Below are 26,829 nucleotides of genomic sequence, written 5' to 3'. Positions count from 1 at the left end.
TACGTACATGTTGTGTGACCCTCTTAGACTGATTCTGATGGTTTGGTCAGCTTCCGCTTCGAACGCTAGCGCTGTGCCACGTCCGGGGAGCCATCTGACGAATGAACGTACCATTTCCACTTCTATTATAACGTCTGAATTTTCAAAAAGTCATTGTTTAAGAAGCCTTTCTCGTGGGCAGTCAAGATTTTCTTCTGATGACGCAGAGCCCAGTTGTCTGCGAAACGTAAAGAATTTCACCTTATTTTCTTGACATGGCATAAGCCCAAAAACCTATACAGTATCATGTTTATAAGTATGGGCCGTGAAAGCATCAGTGGCAACAATCAAGATACCTATGGAAAGGCAAATGTACCATTATTACCTTATAACATGCACATAAAACTAATTGTACATGAAAAAAAAAATCCATAAAACATGATCATAATGTTGTGTTGAAATAGTTGAATGTAGTGGAAAACAGTGCTCTTGGTCTGGTGAGGTACATTTTTAGTGTATGAGACTAATTAGACAGAGGGTACTCCTCCCAAAGGAAGCTGAAGAAAGAACTTGAAGGAAATTCAGACTGGTAGAAAGGTTTCAAACGTGAAGAACTGTGCGCCATGTAATAGACTGTTGCATTGGAAGGAGAAGTTCTCTGCTAGCCCTGTTATACAGGTACTGGGCACTGGCAGGCTTATGTTTCATTAAATTTATTTCATATAATAACACATTGCTGACCGGATGCTTGAGCTTGTCACATACCCTGTGGACCGGACATTTTTCTACTAAGCATACTAGGGTGCACTTGATTATAAAAACGTAAATAAATATTAAACCAATCAATATTTTATCTTTAAAGTTGGTATGGGTAATCTCCAATGCCCCTAGTAATAGTGGATCTGCCTTTACAAAACCATATTCAGCGTCAATTCCTAACACATCATAAATGTTTACATCGTTGTCGTCGTCAGAAGCACTTGAATAAATAAGTACTCTAGGTAAATTACGGCCTGTAAAGGCTTGAATATCACTTCCGCTATCACTCTCACATTCAGCTTCCACTAATTCATTAGACTATTTCCATTTGAACGATCATCGACATATAATTCTTCTAAAATATCGTCGTCAGCTAACACCGTATTCCGCGGGCGCTCCATCTTGTCATTGACTGAACCGGCAGAAAGAAAGTCGACGTTTCTAAACTAAATCAAAGAATAAAAGAGGCTGTGAATGAAAGAAACGTGGCAGATATACAGCTACGACTTATTCTCCTCAATGTGCACGTCCGAAATAGTTCAAGATATGGTCAAGAGATGTCACAGGAAGACCGAAAACAATGTCGTGAATAAAACCGAGATTTCTCGGGGCCCGTCACCTACCGCTGGCGAGCGTACTACGAGATTTCTCGGGGCCCGTCACGCATGTGATAATATACCTATCTGTACAAGGCAACTTAAGTGTTTTTATGTTACTGAATAGTTTGTGGTAAAAAATTCAATCCAGTTATTAGAAACCATATTAAATTGTTTATTCACTTCAATAACCTTATTAAGAATAAGATACCCATTATAGTTTGCATGGATGATTTAGGGGTTACCATTGGTTTAGTGAAAGCTCAGGAATGATTTAAACATTGCATGGACAGGAAGGAGCGAGCTAACAGGCAGGTGGCCAGTACCTCAGAAAAGCATTTCCATGAGCTACGTACTACATACATCAACTAATGATGTCTAGAAGATCTTACAAGGCCTGTCACCATAACCAGAATTGCTTTTGTGTGAAGACAGGGCAGGCCGCTTGTTAGATTATAGTTGAGTAAGTTTTTGAGGCAAATTTTGAAAGTTCTTGTATTTGCAAACCTTTTTTCACTGCCCAAGATTCCATTGAGCCTCACTTCTGGAACCTGTGTAAAATAACATACCATGCCTCATCTTCATGAAGTTTACTTTATAGCAGTATGGTATTATAGATTGTGTTCCATCAGTCTGACAGTAGTAACATCTTTTGTATAGCTTAGATACATGTCTATATAAGTTTTCCTATGTACCAGGCTCCCTATGGTGGCAGTTTTATCGACTGGCAATGAACTGCAGGATCCTTGCCAGCCTTTAATACCAGGCCATATCCGGGACAGCAACAAGACTATGCTTCTTGGGATATTTGCTGATCACAACTTCCCTGCAGTGGATTTAGGCATTGCACGAGATGAGTAAGTATTTCCCATGTTGTTTATTTTTTTCATTGGATCAAGAAAGTTATATATGTCCGTTGAAAAAAAAAAAAGTTGTGTTCATTACGCATACTGCAAATGTACAGGATATAACAGTAACGTACCACCAAACTTTCAGGACACATTCCTCACATGTAGAAGCAGAAAGTATGTTATATGGACATGGGTCCTCAAACGCTTTATTTCCATGTTCAAACTCATTTTCTACAACTCTGCATAGTACATGAATCATGGGAAACACACGGGAGCAGAATGTGTTATGTTGACTTGTGACGCACTTCATTGCCTTACTATACTTAGCATCAACCGTTCGTGTTCATTATAGACATGGCAAGCACGTTAACTCTTCATTGGTGCTTGTCAATAACTGGGTTTTCGGTGCAATGCAGTAAAAGAGTACACAAATGTAGAATTGGCAAATCACCATTTGATATGTGGATTAGCTGTGCCACTCGAACGTTTATATTGGAAGAGATTTCCAGAATGAAGGTTCCCTGACAGGTAGATGTTTGAAGCAATTGATCATCATCTTAGGTAGCATGGGACAGGTAATAAATTTCATATTAATCCGCATTGAAGAGCAATATAGTATAAAACAAAAGCTAAAGGTTTCCACCTATTCAGTACTGTTAGTTGTAACCTTAAAAATGTTACATATATTTGTTGAAACTAGTTTCGGTCTTATCAGAGACCATCATCAGTCAAAATCAAACTAAAGGCAAGACGTGAATAAAAATTAAAAAATAAATAAATAACCAATATATATATATGAAGCAAGCATGAAATTTAAGACAAGTAAAGATTTTAAAGACACTCATCACAGTCACATGCCCTGTGCAAGCTCTCAGCTTTCCTCCAATTGGAAGACTGCACCTCACAGAAGACCAGGTGAAACACTAAAATATCAGCACTAGAAGAATCTTGTAGAACTCAGCTCAGCTGAAACAAGTGTGAACACAATGATGTTGATGGGAAAGTATTGAGATGTTCATTTGTTCCCAGCATGGCAGAAACAAAAATGGAGGGAAAAAATAAAAAAGATAAAAAATTAAAAATAAAAATTAAAAAATGCGTAAGGTGGGGCTGAGGGATGTGAAATGTGGGTGATTGCTGGAGGAAAATAAGTGGGTTTAGAGCACTTAATTTGTTTTTATTGAAAATAGGAATTAAAAGATCAAATAAAGGGTTTGTTTTTTCAATATTTTATTAAGGTTGAAATTGGGATTAAAGAATTGATCCATGTGGATAAAACATTTCTCAAAGATATTGAGCAGAGAGCCCTTATTAACCATTTTTAAGATTTTTAGATCCTGATTAATATTTGTGAATTAATGCCATTTCTTCATATTTTATTGCTAATGTCTGTGATAATTTGAGCACCAATATCGCTCGTCTCTTTCAGTAGTTTCGCTGTTATGTTGTCAGAACCCGGTGCTTTGTGTGGTCGCAATGATGTAATTGCCCTTTGTGTTTCCAGAAGTAAGATGTCTGGTTCTTGTTCAAAATCTTGCCATTCAATCATCGGCTGTACTGTCTCTTCTTTATACAACTCCTCACAGTACTGTTTCCATCTATTCAATATAATTTCAACATCATGTATCCTCTGACCATTAGAATCTTCTATGGACCATACACGAGGTTTGTATTTATTTGACAGCTGTTTTACTTTACGGTATATATCTCGTGTCTCATTGTGATGGCCATAAGCTTCAATTTCTACACAGATTCCTGACAAATACTTATGTTTGTCCAAGCGGCAATTACATTGCATTTCACGACACAGCTCAAAATATCTGTCTTGAATGTGTAAGCCTTCAGTTGTTTCCGCTATTCTGTGAGCTGCCACGTATGATCACTGATCCAACACTTACAATGACTCTGTATTGGAGAAGAATGTTTCATTGCAATGGCCACTATATTTTGTTTGAGGTCTTCCCATGTTGACCCTTCATCAGTACTGTGCTCCCTTCTAGTGTTCAAAAGAACATTTTGGATTTTCATCTTCTATCTTTTGCATTTTACAAGGTACACGGCGCATACCTATGAGTTTCAACCTGAACACCATAAACAGTAGTTGGTGATCTGAGCCACAATCTGCACCAGGGTATCTTTTTGCATTGATGACAGAGGATTTCCAGCAATTGTAAACCAATATAAAATCGATCTGATTTCTATGAAGACCATCAGGGGAGCACCATGTATACAGTCAAATGAATATGATGTTGAAAGAATGTGTTGGTTACACATAACTCACGTTCCATACAAAACTGTAGTAGTCTCTCTCCACTATCATTTCGCTTTCCAATGCCATAATGGCCCACGATGTGTCTAAACTCACTGTCAGTGGTCGTTTCTCCAATCTTTGCATTAAAGTTAAGTCTAAAAAATCGATTTTATGCTCAGTTTTTGATTCTAGAGTGAATTTGATATATGGATCAAGTGTGTTTAAGTTTGAAAGGGTGGTGGTAGCATCGATTAAGTTCTCATCCATTATAACTTAATCATCTACGTATCTGGCCCAAAATTGAATGTTGTCGAAAATATTATTGTTAAAAATTCTGGTATGTTCCAAATAATCAAGGTAGATTTCAGCCAAGATTCCTGAGGCTAACGGGACATTTAAGCCTGTTGCTTGCGGCTGGGTCAGGCCTAGAAGCACGAGGACACCACAACTGGAGGAGGCAGTTCTTCATACAGTTGGTGATGACCCTAGTGTCAGTGTAAGACAATTAGCTGCAACATGTAATGTTGACCGCAGGACTGTCCAGTGAGTGTTAAATGAGAACGTACTGTATCCAAACCATTTACACTTCATGCAGGCACTATCAGCAGCTGATTTTCATGGACGGGCACACTTCTACGAATGGTTTATTCAACATTGTGTCAGTCCTGATTTTAGGTGTTGTTTCAACATGATCAGATTGTAAACGTTCACAATCAGCACATATGGGCTAACATACATCCTCGTGCAACTGTTGAAGCATGTCATCAAGAAAGATTGTCTGTCGGTGCTTGGGCTGGCATTGTTGCTGACTGTTTGTTAGGGCCTCATGTTCTTCCATTAGACAAACTTACCATGATTTCTTTGAGAATACTTTACCTGTTCTGCTAGAAGATGTGCCTTTGCAAGTGTGATGAAACATGTACTTTCTGAACGATGGAGCTCTTCCTCATTTCAATGTTAATGTCCATTGGCTTCTAAGTAGCAGATCCTGTGACAGATGGAGAGATAGAGGTGGATCAATTCCCTGGTCTCCAAGCTCTCGGACCTAAACTCGCTAGACTTTTATTTGTGGTGGAATTGTACCCCGGTACAAGATGCAGAGAGTCTTCGTGCAAGTATTGTGGGCAGCTGCGAAACCATACGCAATACTCCAGGGATACATCAGTGCGACAGTGGGTTGATGCACGTATCAATACTATCAGATGGCATTTTGAACATTTCATTTTCGCTGGTACGTTCTGTTCCTGTAGAAAATAAGTTCTAACATGTCCGTATAACATATTTTGCTCTTCTATATGTAAGCAGTGTGTCCTAAATGTTTGGCTGTACCCTGTATACACATACATATACAATGCATTTTTCAGCTCAAATATCTTTGTATTAGTTGAAGATAGTAATAGGAGATTTTCTCCTGGTGAGTGACAACAAGGGGCATATGGAAAAACATACTTTTACCGGGCGAGTTGGCCGTGTGGTTAGGGGCGCGCGGCTGTGAGCTTGCATCCACGAGGTGGTGGGTTCAAATCCCACTGTCGGCAGCCCTGAAGATGGTTTTCCGTGGTTTCCCATTTTTACACCAGGCAAATGCTGGGGCTGTACCTTAATTAAGGCCACGGCCGCTTCCTTCCAACTCTTAGCCCTTTCCTATCCCATCGTCGTCATAAGACCTATCTGTGGCGGTGCGGTGTAAAGCCACTAGCAAAAAAAAAAAAAAGACGAGGTAAGGGTGGATGCATCAGAGGTGGTTTGTTTTTCACTTTCCTTGATGACAACATAATAACAACTCCCGACAACTCCACATTTAAAAATGTGCTCATTTCAATACTCCTTTTCACCAGTATGACACATCTGACTAAAAATAATTGCATCAGTGAGTGTGGCTGCCTATGACAACTATGTATGCGACAGAAATGGGTATAGTTCCTTTTTTTAAACACATCTTTGGGAAGTGTATTTTTCTTGGTTAGTATAGTAGTTAGTGTGTTTGCTACGATCAGATGAGTTAAATTGTACAGACTGAGCATGCACTCCGTAAAAGTCCGTAACAGTTGGTGCCTGTAGTGATACAAATTGAAGACCCTGTGACTTCGGCCCTAATTGTACCAAGTCGACCGTAACGTTACCCTTACGTTAGGCAAAAAAATATTTACATTCAGAAGTTGATAAGAAACAAATCAGTCTCACATTTTCTGCCTTATATAACTGGGTCCCGAAGGGTCTTTGGGCAACCGAAGTGATGCCATCATGACAGACTATGCGACGGCTATCTAACAATACCCCCCACATCGGGGGTCGGAATGGATATTTCAGTGGTTGAATTGCTGATATTGCTAATAACCTGCAAGGGAACTCATTGATAAGAACTTTAATGGTTCTGGAGCTGTGTTGGTCCACTCCATTTGCCATTCATCAGAACCAACAGAGTCCGTACCATCTCCTCCCCTGAGTGCGACTGTGGTGAGAAGAAACAGACCATCCGTCATACTGCCATTGAATGTCCAAGGAGGTCACATTCCGGTCAGCTGAAGGAGTTTGTGTGTGCTGACGGGGTTGTACAATGGTTGGACAGTTTTAGATTTGAGTTAGTGGTCTGTTTTTGAGATTGGTTGATTGTTTGAAGTGTTATATTGTTTGTTATATTTTTTAATGTTTGTATATAGAGTTATGTACTAGCCATAAGCTAAATAAATAAATAACCTGCAAAGAAAATATTGATTTTGGTTATAAAGTTGCTGCGTAATTGTTTATGTTTGTTGATTATTGTATTAGTTAGTATGTTTGTTTATGCACAAATTGACACCAGAAATGCTCTGATTAGATGAGCTGTTTGCTCTCTGCAGCGGTTGGAAGCTTACTGAACAATTCTAAGTCCGTGGTACTTGGTTCAGCTTCCCCACCTCCCCCCCCCCCCCCCCCCCCCCCCCGTTCCCTCCCGGCCTGCTGATGGCAGCGTGATACGATTATCTGTGAAGCGTGGAGTTCAAAACCTGAACATTTTAGTGGTACTGTTTATTCTTGAAGAGTAATTGCAATGGAAAAGAGAACAAAATTTCATGTTGCTTCACATTTTAAACATGAGCGGCTGAGTTGTAAGATGTCACGTCGAAAAGCAACTTAGTATCGATTCCTCAGTTCTTATCAAAGCACGGAGTACATATTGCATTATCTCTGTGTGCCCCTTATTATTATTCACCTAAGGGAGGGAGAACCACCTATTGTTGTATTCAAATAGACATGAGGGTAAATAACTTATTTTCTTCCCACCAACTCCTGTGTATGTAACGTGCCATCTTTTAAAACTGTCTCGCCTTGCATTTCACTGTCCATTCAAACAGATAGATACAGAAGCTTATATTTGTAACTTTTATGTTTTTTATGCAGTCCCCAGTCATTGCTGGTAAAGTTGAAAGAAGCCCTGAGTGCAGCTGACGTTGTCGTAACCACTGGCAGTCTCTCCATGGGTGAACGAGACTTCATAAAGGATATCCTCACCACTGATCTAGGGGCAACTATACACTTTGGACGAGTTTGGATGAAGCCAGGGTAAGCATTAGATATCATCATCATCATCATCATCATCATCATCATCATCATCATTTTCCAGCTGCAGTTTCCCGGGTGTGGTGTACAAGCGCTCACCACTTCTTTCTATCAAAGTATAGTTCCTCTATGTCCTTCCACTTGGTATTCCTCGTGCTGACCTCCAATTTCACTGTGTCTATCCATCCATTCCTTGGTCTCCCAACGGGCCTCTGCCCTTTCACTTCTCTTTTTAAGTGATTCCTTGCTGTTCTTGTTCCGTCCATCCTCGTAACATGTCCAAACCATTGTAGTCTGCCTCCTTCCTGTTTACTTCATTACTAATCTTGTCCTTCCTGGTCTTTTGGTTAATTGTTCTGATGAATTTCATTTCTGTTGACTGGATTTTACTGTTTGCCTCTTTGTGCAGGGTACTGTTTCGAGTCCATATGTGATAATTGGAATGAAGTAGATATAAAACATGGCCAGTTTTGTTTTCTGGGGTATTTTATCATCTCAGAGTAGACTTCTCACTTGAATTTTTTTTTTTTTTTAACAAGAACTTGCTGAATTATAACTGCCGAGGTGATAAAAGGTTGAGGCACCCTTGAAGAGATGAGGAAGAGCACTAAAATGAAATGGACTGAGAATCAGTCAAAACAAGGCAGAGTAGATGTGGTGACATTTTCGGACTCCAAACAAGTTCAACCATAGCATAATGTTTTCTTGGAAGACATTCTGTTATCAATAACAGAGAAATTCAAATGTCTGGGATCCATTGTCACTACGGATATTTATTATATGCTGACGCTAAATATCACATTTATGTTGGTCGAATGAAATGACGTACCTTAAGTGGAGTCACAGGCTTGTCAGTTTGAAGGAAGGGGCATATAATTCTGTCATCCGTCATGCTGTTCTGTATGGATCTGAATGTTGGATCAGAAGAAAGAAGCATGATTAACAGCTACATGTTCGGTGGTCTGCTGCCATGACATTGATTGACTCCAAAGTGAACACATGCGAAGAATCTTTAAGGCCACTCACATCATTAAGAAGCTTTTGCTGTTACGGTTATGTAATGAGACGAGATGAATCCCACTGTGGACATCAAGGAGCTGAACAGGGGCCTATTCCACAAAAGTATGGTCTTGTACATTACAAGTAAATTCTCTAGTAACTAGTACAAATACCAGATTTTCTGTTCCACAAAATAATTTTCTACAGTTGTGCTTTACTACTCCATACTTACAAATTACCAGTGAATTTTTATAGGTGTGTTCCACGAAAGTACTAGTGCTTGTAACTTACTAGTGAATTGGGAAATATTCTCTACTAGTGAAAGGACATTAATACATAAATGTACTAGTTCTATTTAAATATGCTTATTTCAGATACATTTTGATAAATATGTGGTTTAGCAGTAGTGATAGTGATGAAAATGAAAACTACTGTCTGTACAGGGAAAGAATAAACTTCCAGTTTAACACGTATTAGGTTAAGCACAATACAAGTGGAAGAACTTTAGATAGATATTGGCCATATGCATGGGATGGCAAAATTTTTGGTCTGTAGGTTAATACATTCTGTGGTAGCTGCAATAAATAATATAAAATTTCCTCAAATTGTTCGTTGGCCTGAAAATACTGAACAAACATGTTCCAAGGAGGACTTTCCTGGAATCATTAATGAGCAAAATATCTCTTACATACGTCCAACTTTTCCCCTCAAAAGCTCCATGAGTTTTTCTCAAGTCAAATATTTCCAACCAACCATTTATTTCATCTTGTTTTTTCAGATTCTTGCTGAATGCACCAAAACGAATATCTTTCCTTCTTTCTATTTCCTTCAAAATGAATAACTTCGTTTCTCTTGACATAATTGTAACAGTTCATGCAGAGTTTGCAATATCGTAACAGTTAAGTTTGGCGGCCGAACATCATTATTAGCGGCAGCTGATTCCTAATGACAGACCAAGATATGTCAGACTATCGTGGAACATATGCGATGATCACGGAAGAACAGAATGGGTGTTAATAACGGAGTACCGGTAATTTCCTATCATCAAAGAAATAAACTGAAAAATAACATCGTAGCATTAAGAAATTCACAGGAATATTAGTTCTTTGAATCTTTGCTGCACAATTTACCTTAAAATACGATATCACGATAAATGAGGCAAGCATAACCTAATTCAACGAATGGAATACGAAGATAAACACATGATTCATGCTATGACGTAGTATGTTTATTGGTATGTCGTCACTTGTAAAACTTGTAACAATTCACTGGTAATATACAAGAGACTTTCAATCTTTTGTGGAATAGAAATGTACAACTCCATACATTACAAGAACCCACACTAGTAACTTGTAATGTACAAGACCATACTTCTGTGGAATAGGCCCCAGAATAAGGCTGAAAGCAATTTTAAGAAGATCTATTGAATCTGCCATACAAAAAGACATGGTTGTGAAAATAAAAATGGGTAGTCTCAGGACTTGTTGACTTACTGACCCCAGTTAATTTGGGAATACCTAATTGAAAGGTGCAGATATTGCCATGAAAGGAAGTACTGCCAAGTCACATAATCCTACACACCGTATATACACGAATAATTCCCACGCCCTAATTTTAGGAAGGGAGATTTAGAAAAAAGTTTTTTTTAAATATTTATACAGGAGACATGCATTATAGCAGGAATTCATAAACGCAATGAATTTGACTATAGTGTACTATCATTATATCCAGAGTTTCATAAGTTGGAAGAAAAATGTACGTATATACATCTTCATTATAGCCTATTAAGCCTTTCAGCATTCAGTCTGCAAGCCCCTGTGAATATATAAAAAGCTGCCACAATCCTCTGTTTGTAACTAATCCTGTGGCCTTGTTTATTTCTGTACCTCTTTACGTTAAAATCATTAGAAACTGAGTCCAATCATCATCATCATCGTTGTGTTGGTCTCCTACTCTCCATGACAGAGTCCATTTTTCTCCTAGGTAACCTATCCTCCTCCATTCGCCACGCATGAGCTCACCACCGATTCGGTTTATGCATACAGCTTCATCAAGTTCATTCTTAAATTATCCTTTTATCTCCTCATTCTGAGTACCCTCCTACCATTGTTCTCACATGTTTGTTCCAGCAATCATTCTCGCTACTTTCATGTGTGTTACGTTAACTTATGAATAAGATATCCTGAGTCCACCCATCTTTTACTTTTGTAAAGCAAAGTTGGTCTGAAAACAGACTGGTGTAAAGATAGTTTTGTCCCGGAGCTGACTTCCTTTGTACAGAATACTATTGATCACAACTGCGAATTCACTGCGTTAGCTTGACTGCACCTTCATTCAATCTCACTTACTATACAGCCATCCTGGGAGAACACACATCCTAAATACTTGAAATTCTCTACCTGTTCCAGCTTTGTATTCCCACCCTGACATTCATTTTCCTTTGGCTTCTTATTTACTCGGTCTAGAAAGCCAAGAATAACGGCCAAGAGGATTTGTCGTGCTGACCACACGACACCTCGTAATCTGCAGGCCTTCGGGCTGAGCAGCGGTTGCTTGGTTGGCCCAGGCCCTTCAAGGGCTGTAGTGCCATGGGGTTTGGTTTGGTTCTTATTTACTAACATCACTTAAGTCCTGGGGAGGCTAATTTTCATATCGTACTCACTGCATTTATTTTCAAATTCCAAGATATTAGACTGCAGGCTTTCAGCACCATCTGCCGTTAAAACCAAGTCATTGGCATAGGCCAAAACTGCTTACTACATTTTCACCTAACTAAATCCCTCCCTGCCACTTTATACTTTTCAGTAGGCAATCCATGTTAACTGTGAACAACAAAGGTGAAAGATTACAGCCTTGCATATGGAACTCTCGTCTATATTGCACTTTCTTCCCTCAGCACGATTACCAGTTTCCTCCACCTCTCAACAACATGAAATTCTTCTTTATCATAATCTGCAAGTTCCATGTCCGTATTGATTTTTGATATTCACAGATATGAAGTTTTGAAGCTTCCACCTAATCAATACTTGAAGGTTAGTGAGTTCCCTTACTAACAGTAATGGTATTATGGACATTCTCTTTGCAGTATTTTATCTCCGTATCTAATGTCTAGTTATTTCAAAGATATTTCAAAGATTCATTCTTTCTATTAATGAGCCTTTGAGTGTTAGGCTGGTATTGGTAAAAATATCTGGTTTTTATGTGACAGTATGAATACTTCTGACCTTACTTGCATTATACAATTTTACACCTTTCACATGATTAAAAAGGAGAGATCTTAGTATAGATTTCAGGTATCTAAAGCATTTATAGTTCCCTTTAAGTTCAGTGTCACTTTTGTAATGCTAAAAGCTTCACCAGAAACTACCATTTCTCAGACTCTCTATTTTTACACACTGAAGCCTTAAGTCGTGCAGGTTATAATTATGTTTGTTAGGGCTACTCACTCAAACACCAGAAGTTTGCAAAATAATTATCAGACAACTTCAAGGAACATTAAGATCATGAGGTTGCTGCTTTTGTTTTATAACGTTTGCCATCTGTGATGTTTCAGGAAGCCCATGACGTTTGCAACTCTGCAGTACGAAGGGAAGAAGAAACTGGTCTTGGCCCTACCTGGTAACCCAGTGTCTGCTGCTGTTACTTGCCACCTCTTTGTGTTGCCTGCTCTACGAAAGATGGCTGGATATCACTCTCCTCTTGGTACCACTGTAACTGCCTTAGTGAGTATGATTGCATACATACTAGGAACTCTCTCTTCTCACCTTGTCCTGTCATTGTGATTATCCAAGTATATGTTGCTTCTTTCATCACTTCATTCTGTCTAGTTGGCTGAACGGTCAGCATACTGGCCTTCGGTTCAGAGGGTCCCGGGTTCGATTCCAATGGCATGGGAGCTGGGTGTTTGTGCTGTCTTCATCATCATTTCATCCTCATCACGATGTGCAGGTCACCTACGTGAGTCAAATAGAAAGACCTGCACCTGGCGAGCCGAACCCGTCCTGGGATATCCCGGCACTAAAAGCCATACGACATTTCATTTCATCACTTCATTTTGTCACCTGTCCATTTGCCAGCAAATGAGGTGGCTACACAGTATTTTGACTTCTAAAAATTGTCTTATACAGTAAAATGTCGCTGTAACGGTTGAGGTGCCCTTATTGAACTGCACGCCACGCGCCTACATCTGCAGTCAGCACGCCAGAGTACAGCGCTGGATAATGATGTCACGCCAACTTACAGTATAAATTGGCTTGCAGGATGAGCTGCGAGGCATTGCCGTACGCCGACCTGTCTACACCGTACTCCAGCCACATAGAAAAAGTGGTCTGGACAGGTGGACCGATACAGGTCGTGAAGTTTCACCTCTGCACGTGCAATCAGCCATTCCCTTTCTCCTTCTCACTGTAGTCTTCTTTGCCTCCAGCATACTCGTGACATCATATTCTGTGGTACAGAAGGACTTTATTCCTTACTTTTGATTTCATGTGCTTTAAGATAGGGCTTCCTTTAATATTTGTGTTCTGGCAATGAGAATATTATTGTGACTTAAAGCACAATCAGGAACTGACAAGTCATTCCTACTAATAAGCATCATTGTAAATAATGTACATTAGTTAATTTTTATAGTCACCAGCAAGAACAACCTTTAGTTTCAGTGCTATTTAAAGTGAATGAATACTTGTAAATTGGTGAATCAATAAAATTAAGTTTGTGTTTGTACAAGTGTTGGTTTTTGTACACAACAGTAACGAATGCCAGTATAACAAAACGTTCAGAATTGCGAAATTATTTGTAGGCCTCTTCCCTTTTCTCTATTTAATGTTTGTTAAAACATTTCATTTTAATGAATTTCCTACTTTCTTATTCTTATTATTATTATTTTATGACCACATAGGATCACTTTAGTCAGTCCGTTGTTCAGGTCTCTTTGAAGGGATTGTTCAGGCTTTGCGGTCCTCCCAGTACTTGTTCAGATGCTCCGATCTTCGTGCCCTTTCCTCAGTCAAAAATATGCGTGTTGTTGGTTTGTTTTGTGTAAGGGTAAAGCGGAAGTTTGTATTCTTGAGTTTTTATTCAATTTTATCTTATTTGTGGTGTCTTCTGTTGTAAGGCCTATTTCCTTCAGATCCTCTCTTACTTCTCTAATCCATTTACATCCTGTTGTCGTATTTTTTGAGACGAGATTGTGTTGTACTAGTTGTTTCAGAAGTCTCGAATCCTGCATCCTCATGATATGTCCAAAAAATTCCAGTCTCCTCTTACGCATAGTATCTGTAATGGGTTCTAGCTCTTCGTACACGACTTTGTTAGGTATTAACCGCCACTGTCCATCTTTCTGGTATTTTTTGTTGATGCAGGTTCTCCAATCCTCCTTTCAATTTTCTGAAGTCTGTCAGTCTTTGATTGTTTATTCAGGTAAAAAAATGTTTCTGCTGCGTATGTAGCTTCTGGTTTTATAACTGTGTTGTAGTGTTTTATTTTTGTATTTATTGATAGACATTTCTTTTTGTAGATATCCCATGTTAATTTTTGTGCTTTAGCTAATCAATTTGTTCTTGTTTGGATTGAGATTTTTTCATTTAGGTTGTGTGTTATTACTTCTCCAAGATATTTAAATTGAGTTACTATTTTGATTTTATTACCATTTAGTTGTGTTGGTTTTTGGGGCATAATTTCTGTTTTTTCAAGTGATATTTTGAGGCCAATTTTATTTGCAATGTTTTGAAGTTCTGATATTTGGGTTTTAGCTTCTTTTATGTCCACTGGTAGTAATGCTAAATCGTCAGCAAAACCCAGGCAATTTGTTTTGATTTTTTGGCCAATCTTTATTTTGGGGGGACATTTCCTAAACCATTCCCTCATTACTATTTCTAGTGCACAATTAAATAATAGTGGTGAGAGCCCATCTCCTTGCTGTAGTCCAGTTTTAATTTCAAATGTCTCTGATGTTTCACCTCTAAACTTCACTTTTGATTTGGTGTTGGTGAGAGTCAATTTTATAGAGTTTATTAATTTGGGATGTAGTCCAAAGTGTCTTAAAATTTTAAACAGAGATTCTCTATGGATGCAATCATAAGCTTTCTTGAAATCTACAGATGTTTGTTTGTTTGTTTGTTTGTTTGTTTATTTATTTATTTATTTATTTATTTATTTATTTATTTATTTATTTATTTATTTATTTATTTATTTATTTATTTATTTATTTATTTATTTATTTATTTATTTATTTATTTATTTATTTATTTATTTATTTATTTCACACTACAGGACTTAGTGTCCCAATTACAGTGACAACTATGACAGATAAGCTACAATTAACACGGTGAAACTTATATCTAAACTATATTCTACAATTTTATCTAAATTCCTATAATATTGATATAAAATATCGAAGTATTTTCTAAAGACTAAAGAACCTTATGTTAATGCGGTGGAACAACACACGACAAAGTAAAGCGATAAAATAAATGAAGCAAAATATTATAAAACTTCACCTTACAACTTCCCCTATTTTTAGGACTTCATACAATTGCACGATGAATTTCAGTTACAAACTTACGCAATGGCAAACTGAAGTCAAGGCCATTATTTTTCTGAATGGCACTGTTGAAGATACTGCAGAGTCTGTTTACCAGCGAGTTATCATGGGCACACGTCCTGGTTTTTTCATTTAGAAATGTTACGTTATTTCTGGAATTGAAGCGAAGTACATGGAAATTTAGGAGAGAAAGTAATTCAGGATTATTAATAGCATAGTTTACAACTTTAAAAAGAAATTTTACTGCATCCTACAGTCTGCGAATTTCTAAACTCTCCACTCCGAAATTTAAAAGGATATCACTATAGGGTACCATACAGGGTTAAAGCCAGTTTTTTTATATTGTAAGTAGCTTGATTAACAGCACGTTTAACTTCATCCAGTGTTGTTAGGGAGCAAAGTTCTTCTTTGATGGGTGCTTGTTCTATTGAATCATACACCTGTTCATCAACAACTGACTCCTGATTCAGAAGATCAAAATGCTCTGTCCATCTATTCATGATGGAGAACTGATCTTTCAGAAGTGTACTCCTATCTCTGAACCAGAGTAGATTTCTACCAAAGGTGGTGGGACCGTAAACTGCTTTTGTAGCTTGGAAGAATTATCGCGAATCTTTGTCTTCTAGATATTGCAGCTCTTTTGCTTTGGCTGTCCACCATGCATTCTTGAACACATGGGTTCTTCTTTGGACATTTGCTTTGGCAAGACAAAAAAAAGGCTTCTTTCTTTGCGAGGCAGTTCATGTCCTTTCACCATGCTTGCAAGGCTTTTCTCTCTCTTATATCAATGCTTCAATCTCTTCATCATTTTCATCAAACCAGTCTTGATAGTTTCTTTGCAAGCATCCCAAATAGTAGTCTTCAGGCTTTCCCAGTGTTGTGTTACATTCTGATGATACTCCTCCGACAGTGTCTGATGAAGCTGTTCTCTACATTGCGAGGCATATTCTGAAATCCCAAATTTCACGGTATCAAAAGCATTTTTACAGTTTTTCCATTGTTTTCTCCTCTGAGGGGATAGTGACAAATTCATAACTGATCTGATAAGTCGGTGATCTGTCCAACAGGCATCCGCTCCTGTCATTGCTTTTGTAATAAAAACATTTAAATTAAAAATATAAAAATATGACAGGTGACTGTTCACAGTTTGTTTTTCAAGAATAATTTTAAAGTTTATAAAGGAACTTTATACATGTTTCATCCTTTGTACTTCTGATCAATTGTGACAAGACCTTTTATTTAAATTGTGAATCTTCCTACTCTAAGTAGAACTCAGGACTTTCAAGATTCCGTCTTGAGTTAAATAATTATGTTATGTTAAAGTGTTGTTCTAATTGGGACTGTCATATTTACAGAGAAACTCGATATGTGGTTCGAGCTTTGTATAACATTTGATTTATGACAAGACTTTTTATTTATTTGAGAATCTTACGATTCTAAGTCGAACTCAATACTTTCAAAGTTCTAACTTGAGTGAAAAGAATGATGTTGTGTTAAGTGTCGTTCTAATCGTGAGTTCAAGATTTTGAAATTGTGATTATTTGAAGTTTTCTCCAGATACTTTTAGGGGCATCATAAGTCCCATATTAAGAGTGTTTATATGTGCATTGATATAATGATGATATGTTTATTTACGATTGCCTGTTCTCATATTTGGCTGAAAATGATGCTCACCAGCGTCGAAACTAGTTCCAAGTAAATGTTATAACTTGTTTAGTTTAATATTAATATTGAAAAGGTGGATTTTTAATTTTACTTATGATAAAAACATTGCGAAATCTTTCTTGCGGACAATTATATAATCAATAGATGCTAGTGCTTCGATTTAGGATGCTGCCATGAAGTTTTAAAGGGATTCTTTTGGCGAAAAATGGTGTTAGTGATTGTTAAATCATGTTCAGCACATTTTGAGAGGAGTCGAATATCATCAGAGTTTTCACTGCCAATTCCATCCTTGCCAGTGACACAATTCCATACAATGTTGTCCTTGCCCACTCTGGCATCAAAATCGCCTAGTAAGATTATTTTGTCTTGTTGATTAATGTTTGATAGGATGCCACCCAGATCCGAATGAAATGATTCTTTGATGTCATCATCAGAATCTAGTGTAGGGGCATGTGCGCTGATCACTGTGGCATGTTGGTTGTCGTCGTTTAACCCAAGTCTTAATATCATAAGGCGTTCATTATGTCCAGTGGGAAGTTCTGACAATTCCTTGAGAAGATTATTCTTCATAGCAAAGCCTACTCGTGTAATCGGTGCTCACTGGTAGCTGTCCCCTTCCAAAAGAAGCTGTTACCTGCACCTTGTTCATTCAATTGACCTTCATCAGCAAGACGGGTTTCCTGGAGTGCTGCTATGTCGATTTTATATCTTCTTAATTCTCTACCCACTGTAGCTGTTCTTTCAGGTCTCTCAGTTGTGGGTTCATCATTGAGTGTTCTTACATTCCATGTTGCAAAATATAATTTCTTATTTGTTTGACCGCATAAAGGTGATACCATCGGATGCAGCTATCCAGTCGGTAATATTAGTGGCTGACTATGTTTAGGGCACCTTTTCTAGCTCCTTCCCCATGTGAGGAAAGCAGAGTGGACCCTAAATAGGACTGCTCAGGCGTAGATGCAGCAACAGAATTGCTCTACAGCCACAGCCCTAAGCAAGACGACCGATCACACATCTACCACCTACGTGCCAAGTTATCATTACAGGCTTCCAGACATCACAGTCCTGCCCCCGTCGCAACTTCTTGATTGCCGCGGGACTTTTGGAAGAAGTTATACATTGTTGGAAGACTGCTCTGCGTGAATTCTTTTGGAGTGAGAGTGTTGCTGCACATCAACAAATGCACCTTACTTGATGACTAGAAAATATGTTCAGTGACAAGCAGATACAAGACGATTGAATAATTCCTAATCACTGCAGCCTTCATCCGCCATTCCAGTCGAATAAGGACACCCTGTCCAAACGACTGGTCCGCCGTTAAGGACTTTCTTTGTTGTTGACCACGTGTGGTTCATCCGCCTTCAGGGGAAGTTTCCCACCACAACGGCAAGAGAGTTCCCTAACCACTACCAGCTCCACAGTAGCGCCTTCACAGCCAGTCCGTCTGGCATGACCTCATCCGCCTCCACAACCGTTCGGAACCGAAGTGAGAGGTTCCTCCTCTGCTTATTTGCCGTTGGGTCTTCAAGTGATGGATTCCACTGTCATTTCCTCCACTGAGGGGACCATCACCCGCCTAAGGGAGCTCATCTGCCCGAAGCCGTTGGCCTCTTTAGGGAGCCAGGTTATTTACCGCTGCCCAACACTCGGCGTTAGCAGTTTTACAGCTGGGTGCCAGACAGCCAATCCTCCTCCTTTCTCGTTCTGGACTTGGGACCGGACAATGGCGGAGTTTCAGTATAACAATATTTCACTACAAAGAATTATTTCTGAGGTCAACAAAATTTTGTTTCACTGGTATTTTATTGTTCAATGAAACCTGTTTAAGACGTTTCTCTAGGGGACAAGGGGAAAAAAAAAAAAAAAAACGTGTTAAGCGAGAAAATGTACAAATGAATATATAAATAAAAACTATCCAACAAAAATATTGAAGTATTGCATATCACATATTTTGGAGCAGTGGGTTATTAAACATTATTTTCTGGTCACACTCTTAGACAGTGAATTGGATGTTACATTCGACCATGTGCAACTGCCAGGAATGACTTTGGACACCATTTTGAATCGAACGAAACTTCGACCAACTTGAGTGATTGAGTTGAAACTCAAAAATGCGAGTTTCAACATCCGCGACCTCTGCGCGCCAGTCCACTTTCTGACAGATTTTAATTTTATCTTCATTTTAAGTTATTGAGTAATTTCACATTTTCTATGTCTGTAACTAGGCTGTCACAAGACAAATACACACACAATAGTCAATTTCAGACAGTTGTGTTCCTAATCCAGATATAGGCTATGGTATCACATGACAAATATTAACTACACTTCACTGTACCTCTCAACACACAATACATTTCTACCTTCTGAACTGAATGCGAAATACGAGCACAAACATGCTCACTCTGCTGTTCAGTAATCTCGCTGCTGACTGGCAAGCAAAGCGAACATTCCTGAGGCTAATTGCTTACTCCCAGAATGTGCAGTTTATCCTTTGAAGTTCAGGAAGGCCTTTTCCCATAATCACGCAACTGTGGCAGTGGCTCTTACCCGAGTTAGAAATCACATTTCTTTCAGAAGGGATGACAAATACAGTAACTTTATCAGGTCTAGGAGAAATGTGATCGTACTAAGCGGTAATAGCGAAAATTTGTGACGCGATAAGTGAGGTAATTGAATATAGATTTAATATAATGAAAATTGGGACTTTGAATTTACGACGTGCTAAGCGGAAAATCGTGTTAATGAGGAACGCACTAATGAGGTTTCACTGTATTTGGAGAAATAAATAAGATTGAAGGTACAGAACTAAAAATATTGTTTGGGGGATAAGGACTGTATACAGGAGTGTGTGTGTGTGTGTGTGTGGGGGTTTTTTCCTTGTCGGATGAATCATACATTTTCTTGTAAACTTTGGTACTGTGGATCATCTCGTATCCGACCATCTGACTGCTGTGCTTGTCATAACATGGAATTGGATCATTATTTCTCATTGTTTTCCTGTCACAACAAAATAGCGAACAGTAAGCTATTGGCACTTTGTGGTCCAGTGGGGAAAGCATTGACAAACTACCTCACTCCTCATCTTACCTACTACGCCTCATTTTGGCGTCATTGTTGTTTGCCATTTCTCTATAATCGCATAACCTTTGGTGGTGCTATTTGAGGATCTAACCAGCTGATGACCTAACAGACAGACAAGCTAATGCTAGCCGACAAGTAAACTTCAGTATAACGAATTTTGTATTGTGCAGGTTAAACTGTTTACTACTATATAATACTTTTTTTGATATACTGTATCTTTTTACACATTAACATTCAATGGTACTGTACAGTTCAGTTTCTCTGTTCAAGAAGTCGTTAAAAATAATTCTAGTGTTTGTTAATTGTGTTTGAAAGGAATTGTGATATGTTTCAGACTGCCGAAGACATTATTCTGGATGCACGACCTGAATATCATCGTGTCACTCTGACGTGGGAACCTAGTAGCTCCCTGCCAGTTGCTAAAAGCACAGGTGAGAAGATTGTTCTTTCAAGCCTATTTCTCACAAGCTTTTCAGAAATTTTATACACTGTTTATTAACCTTTAGAGTGCCAATGAACAATATATCACTCTTGATTTAGTCCCTTGTTTTATGGAAAAGAAAGCATCATCATTATTTTACAGTTCCAGTTGCCCAGGTGCAGTTGGCAAGCCTCATCCGCTCTGTCTTATTGTGATACATTCTGAGACGTCCTACAGGATCCTTCCCACATGGGCGCCCGCAGGATCTTTTCCAGGGGAGGGCACATTAACAATTTTCTTGAATATAAAACCAATATAACGTCAGCAACATTAAATTGTTTACAGAAATTTCCAGTTATAACAGATGCTAGATGACTGTCAGTAAGTTCAGTTTATGAAATAATCTGGTATGATATTAAACAATTGAACAACAACATTTTTAGAATTCCAGGGGGGGCACCCATGCTTCCCCAATCTGCAATGTCTATGTTTACAATGTCCATCCAGTGGGTTCTTGGTCTTCCCACCATGTCTCTCCAAGTTAACAGAAGCTGTCCTTGTTGGCTCCATCCTCATTACATCCCAAACCATCTCAACCTGGACATACTGACCTGATCTAACAATGATGTCTCAATCCCAGCTTCCTTTCTAACCATGTCATTCCTTAACTTGTCCAGTTTTGTTTTTTGAATTGTGGACCCCAGAAACTTCATGCCGGATGCCTGCAACCTTGACGAGTCCTTCATAGTGAGGGTGCAGGTTTAGATACCATAGGTTAAGATCGGTATGAAGTACTGATTGAACATCACCAGCTTTGATTTCGTTGGTACTTTTTGATCCCGAAGGAGTGTTCGTACTTGCTGGTAAAAGTGAGAGCTCTTCTGCACTCTTATTTGCCACCTCCTTTGTGGCTAGTGTATCTTGGGATATTACACTGCTGAAGTATGTTTGTGAAAATAATAGTGGCCAACTCTGATACAGTGTTTGTAAATGGTATAATAAAGGACTCTGAAAATTTCTACGGTGACCAACAACAAACTGGGATGTTAAGAAATATATAAGTTAGGAGAGTATTCTCAATATTATCTGTAAATTTTGAGTAGCAAAGTAGATTTTTGGTTCAAGTTTTTTCTATGCATGGTAGAAATCTTTACTTAACCCTTTGGCACTTATGGTAATGACCTATCGTTACCCACAGGTAACCCGACCCGACAGGTCCTGCGAAAACTGTCACGGTAACGATCCGTCGTTACCCGCCTTTGTTGTTATTATTATTATTATTATTATTATTATTATTATTATTATTATTATTATTATTATTATTATTATTATTATTTCATTATTTACGCACCAGATAGCAGCAGTTTTGCCTGGAATAAGAAGAGCACAGTTTTAACTCACGTTATACTCTGAGGGAACTGCCAACTATCCATATTTATTGATATTCTTAGAGTTTAAAACATGTGCTCACTGGAGTTCGGTGTCTTGTTTACGTCATGGTTGGCGGCAAACATTCGAGCATTTATCTCTGTTTTTGTTGATGATACTGATTATATAGTGAAATTAAGCAGTATCATATGCATTATATGTAGTTTACTTGCTAGTTCATTAATCAAATAGTTTTCTTAGGTAATTAGGTGCATATTGTGAGCGAAGTATTAGGTATAGCCTAGTCGGATATAGTTCATTTAGGTTAGGACTAGTTATTTATCGCGTTTGACATGGTGAAGGCAGTTCATTTAGCTGACAATATCACTGAATATCTTGACAATTATTCAAGTGATGATGTTTCTTTGTCAGAATCAGAAAGTGTAGATGACGACGATAATAATCCAGCACCTCCAGTAAAAAATGTGTATTTTATAAAAAATGGCCAACTTTTTCATTGATACATCACTTTACTCAGTTTAATCTATCCTTGGATCTAATGCACATAGAATCTTGATATTTACCATGCTAGTAAACAATAATATGACCTTTCTACTAACACCAATCACAAATTTGTGCATTGAACACCATTTTTCAGAATTACTTCAAAACTATCAAAATCTGAAACTTGTAACTTTGTTTACGCATTTGTTATTTTTTTTTAATTGAACTTTTCTGGTTTAGGGACATGACTTACATGCAGTGATAATAAGTGATATATAGTCTGAAAGTTTACAAACTTTCATGTTGATATCTTTATTGGTGTGCTTTCCATGCAATTTTTAAAAAAATGCTTGCATAGTGGGGTAAATATGGCTGATAGTTTTCACACATCCATCAGCTGAGAGCTTGAAAGCGAAAGGGTTAAAATGTGTAGCTGAGCATGTTCTTTCCTTACTTGTTACAGATAAAGAATATTAATTAGCTGATAGTTTGGCAAACATTTCAAGAAAATAGTTTCAAAATTGAGAAGGTCATGCTTGTTTCTCTCAAACTCTGCATATTTGAAGATGGCAGTGTATGAAGATGTGGAGATCATCCTTGTCCTTTTGTGTTTCCATGCTTGTCACTGTGTTCGTCCCATTATATGTGTTCCCTTCTTATTCCTTCCCCCTCCCCCCCCCCCCCCCCCCCGCCCGCCCCCCCCCCCCCTCTCTCTCTCTCTCTCTCTCTCTCTCTCTCTCTCTCTCTCTCTCTCTCTCTCTCTCTCTCTCTCTCTCTTTAATTTCTCAGAGTAGGAAACCTCAGAATTAAAGTGATACGGTACTAATGTGGATGAAATATGTGTATTTTTTGCTTTTACAATGCTTATGACAAGACTTTCAAAACACTCCATGTGAGATTTGTGCTGAACAAAACAGAAGCAGGACAGGTTTATCTCTGAGTACTCTGATTTTCCCTGTCATCTTTCATTCCAGTGACACTCTCCAGTATCATTTCATTTCATCTGTCTGTCATTAATCATTGCCCCAGAGGAGTGCGACAGTCTTCGGCAACCGGCATAATTCCTATCCTTCCCGTTAGATGGGGGCTTCATTCATGCCATTCCTGACCCGATCGAATGACTGGGAAACAGGCTGTGGATTATTATTATTATTTTATGACAATACTTTCAAAATTGAGAATTTCATATTATTTGACAACTAATGCCGTGCATCGTACCCTGAATTTTCTCAAATTATGGCAAGAGACAGTTTCCTAATTCTTCTCAACATGCTTAATTTCTCTAACAACACAAACATTAATAACAAACTGTTCAGATTACCAAAACAGATGATGGAGATGAAGTTCGAGAGAGAGAGAGAGAGCAAGAGGGAGACCTAGAGAAAGGTAGATCGATTTAATAAAGAGGAGTGCAAGAAGGAGAAACCTGGACTGGGACAAAATGATGAAAGAGGGGTGGTGGAAGGGGAGAGGAAGGTGGAGAAGTGCCATAAGAGTTGGATAAGGGGAAAGGAGGAGGAGGATGCTCAAGCCTTAGATCATCTCAGAAATACTTCTGAAGAGAAACTGCAACTCTTCAAAAAGCTGGGACGTATGCATATAAAACAAAACATTGAAAGGATGATGGCGGGGAGATAGCTGAGTGGCGAAGTCTTTTAACTTCTCACCAAGGTAGAAAATGAAATGAAAACCTACAACCTGTTCTCCAGTCAGTGACCGAGACAGGGATGGAATGAACAAAGCCCCCAACTTGCGGCGAGGATATGAATTGTACCGGCTGCCGAGGCCTGTCGCACTTCTCTGGGGCAATGATTAATGACTGACTGATGAAATGAAATGGTAGTGGAGAGTGTTGCTGGAATGAAAGATGACAGGGAAAACCGGAGTACACCGAAGAAAAACCTGTCCTGCCTCCGCTTTGTCCAGCACAAATCGCACATGGAGTGACCGCGATTTGATTCACAAAGGTAGCTGTGGTTCAAATCTCAGCCAATGAATGTGCGATGCTTGAAATGAAAAGTTACCTCCCTGTTGTTCGTATTCCATGTAAAACTGGATGTCTCGTGGCTGTGATCATGATACCAGCGTTTATGTATTACTACAAGGTTGCCCCAGGGGCTCTTAACTTGGGAGCGTGGGTTGGCAACCATGGGGCCCTTTGTTGAGTCCTGGCATTGCTTCCACTTACGTGTGACAGGCTTCTCACTTTCATCTAACCTATCCGACCTCCCTTGGTCACCATCTGACATCCAACCCCAACGGTATTACAGCATTTGAGGTCTACATAATCTTTCATTATCATGCCCTTCATGCCCCTTGTCTTTCTTCAGCCACTACCTTGGTTTTTTGAAGTGTTCGACCCCTTCCATTTATTCTCTCTGATTTGTGTTAATAGAGGATGGTTGGCCTGTTGTACTGTTCAAGTTGAAGCCTTTCTTTAGAATTGAAGTACTTTTTGCTTCACCCTCATCACCCTGTTTAATGGTTTGGCATTATTGTCACAGTAGACAACAAGTGAATCACTTATTCATCGTCGTTCTCATGTTGGTGGACAGATGCCATTAACGTCCTTACTCCCTTATGTGCGCTTAGAGGCAAATAACTGAGGTCTGAAAACTGTCATGTTGTGTTACAAATGTACGTTTGTTGTGCAGCAAGGGTACAAGGGCATGCCTTCCGCAACATGCAGGAAAGAGTTGAAACGAGAATCACCACCACCACCACCACCACCACTACATGCTTGTTCTTTTGATCATTCACCAGGAACACTACATATCAAAAGCCTCAAGGTATTTGACATTGGTTTTGTTCACCATCCAAGTTTCTGTGGCATGCCCTCATGAATGCATGCAGGATTCTTACACAGAAGGAGACAGAGTCTGTTCATGCATAGAAATTTGCCCTTCTCCTAGGTAGATCACATCACCAACGAGGAGGTACTCCATTTTTCCATCATGTTTGGCAATCATGTGAAGTCTTAACTCTTGCAAAATGCAGGAAAGCATTCTATTCCATTCACATACGCATAAATGACGAATGCAGCCGATCGTAGCAGGGGAAAGATTATCCTGGTCGAGGGACCTCCTCAGTGATTCGACATCCACTATACAGCAACTAAGATACGAGAAATAAAAAATACACCATAATAATAATAATGGCATGTGACTTCTGAAGAGGCCTGGTTCAGGTCTTTCGAGTTGACGCCATACAGGCGACCTGCACATCTGCGAGGGTGAGGCCCTACCTATGTTGAATTCTGGTGATGAATGTGTTACACACACCTAGGCTTCAAGCGTTCACAATTAACCAATGAAGGTTAAAATCCCCAACTCAGCCAGGAATTGAACCCGGCTCCCCTTGGACCAAAGGCCAGCGCGCTAACCATGTAGGCACAGAGCCATACAATTAGTCCATGATGGTTGCCTACCTTCTGTGAGAAGGTGTCACGAGATGAAGAATGTAAACTATATTAATTTGTGTAGCCCTGCTCTTGATTTCCACTCTCAGCTTTTGGTTTAGGTAACTGAAGGTCAGTAGAAGATTTGAACTTTGTTTTTGTTTCTTGTTTTCAGGAAATCAGATCAGCAGTCGATTACTAAGTTTGTCTGCAGCCAACGGTCTTCTTGTTCTGCCTCCTCGTTCAGATTCTCAGAAGACTTTATCTGCTGGTTCAAAGGTACCTGCTATAATTATAGCTCGACTGTAGATCAAGATGATGTTCAGCTTTATTTAGCATCAATGAATATATTTACACAATTGACTGGATGTGATTGAAATTAAATGGTTTTTTAAGGCACATGTACTTACAGTAAGCTCTAGGAGAGCAACTGTATTTTTGTTCTGTACACTCTGTGATTATAATATAATAGTGATATTTACAGACTGTTTTGTGAGTGTGTTGTTTTAGTATTCTTTTATTGTTTTAATAAAAAATATTGGACAAACTGAGTGTGGTATCATTTTATAGTTTTATGTGATGGTGGAGGTGAGGTGATTGTTGCCGGCCCCATGACCTACCTACTCGCCCTCTTGGACTCGATTCCCGACCCTAGATTGGGGATTTTTACCAGGATCAGATGGCTGGTTTGAGGTTCACACATTCTGCATGAGAACATTTGAGGAGGAGCTGTCTGACAGTGAGATGGCATTTTTAAAAGTTTTTATACCTGTTAGGTTCTTCAGTGTGTCAGAACTAGATTTGAATAAATAAATTTATAAACTACCTGAAAAATAAAACAGTATTGTACTTGAAAAAGAAACAATTTAATTAAAAT

General features: G+C 38.8%; 1 protein-coding gene across 3 annotated transcripts in view; it reads left to right on the top strand.

Annotated features, from left to right (window-relative positions):
- cin (Molybdenum cofactor synthesis protein cinnamon) overlaps positions 1–26,500 on the top strand; it is a 127,444-nt gene extending 100,944 nt beyond the window's left edge. For all 3 annotated transcript variants that reach the window (XM_067155822.2, XM_067155824.2, XM_067155823.2), the window contains 5 exons: positions 2,033–2,191; positions 7,818–7,979; positions 12,529–12,697; positions 20,597–20,693; positions 26,128–26,500. In XM_067155822.2, the coding sequence (XP_067011923.2) occupies positions 2,033–2,191; positions 7,818–7,979; positions 12,529–12,697; positions 20,597–20,693; positions 26,128–26,261 (721 nt within the window). In that variant the 3' untranslated portion in view covers positions 26,262–26,500. The remainder of the gene's footprint in view (positions 1–2,032; positions 2,192–7,817; positions 7,980–12,528; positions 12,698–20,596; positions 20,694–26,127) is intronic.
- The last annotated feature ends 329 nt before the right edge of the window (positions 26,501–26,829 follow it).

Source organism: Anabrus simplex, chromosome 11 (assembly GCF_040414725.1).
Source record: "Anabrus simplex isolate iqAnaSimp1 chromosome 11, ASM4041472v1, whole genome shotgun sequence".
NCBI classification, from domain to species: Eukaryota; Metazoa; Arthropoda; class Insecta; order Orthoptera; family Tettigoniidae; genus Anabrus; species Anabrus simplex.
Note: the sequence above shows the minus strand (reverse complement) of the source record. Positions and strands in the feature narration are given on the sequence as shown.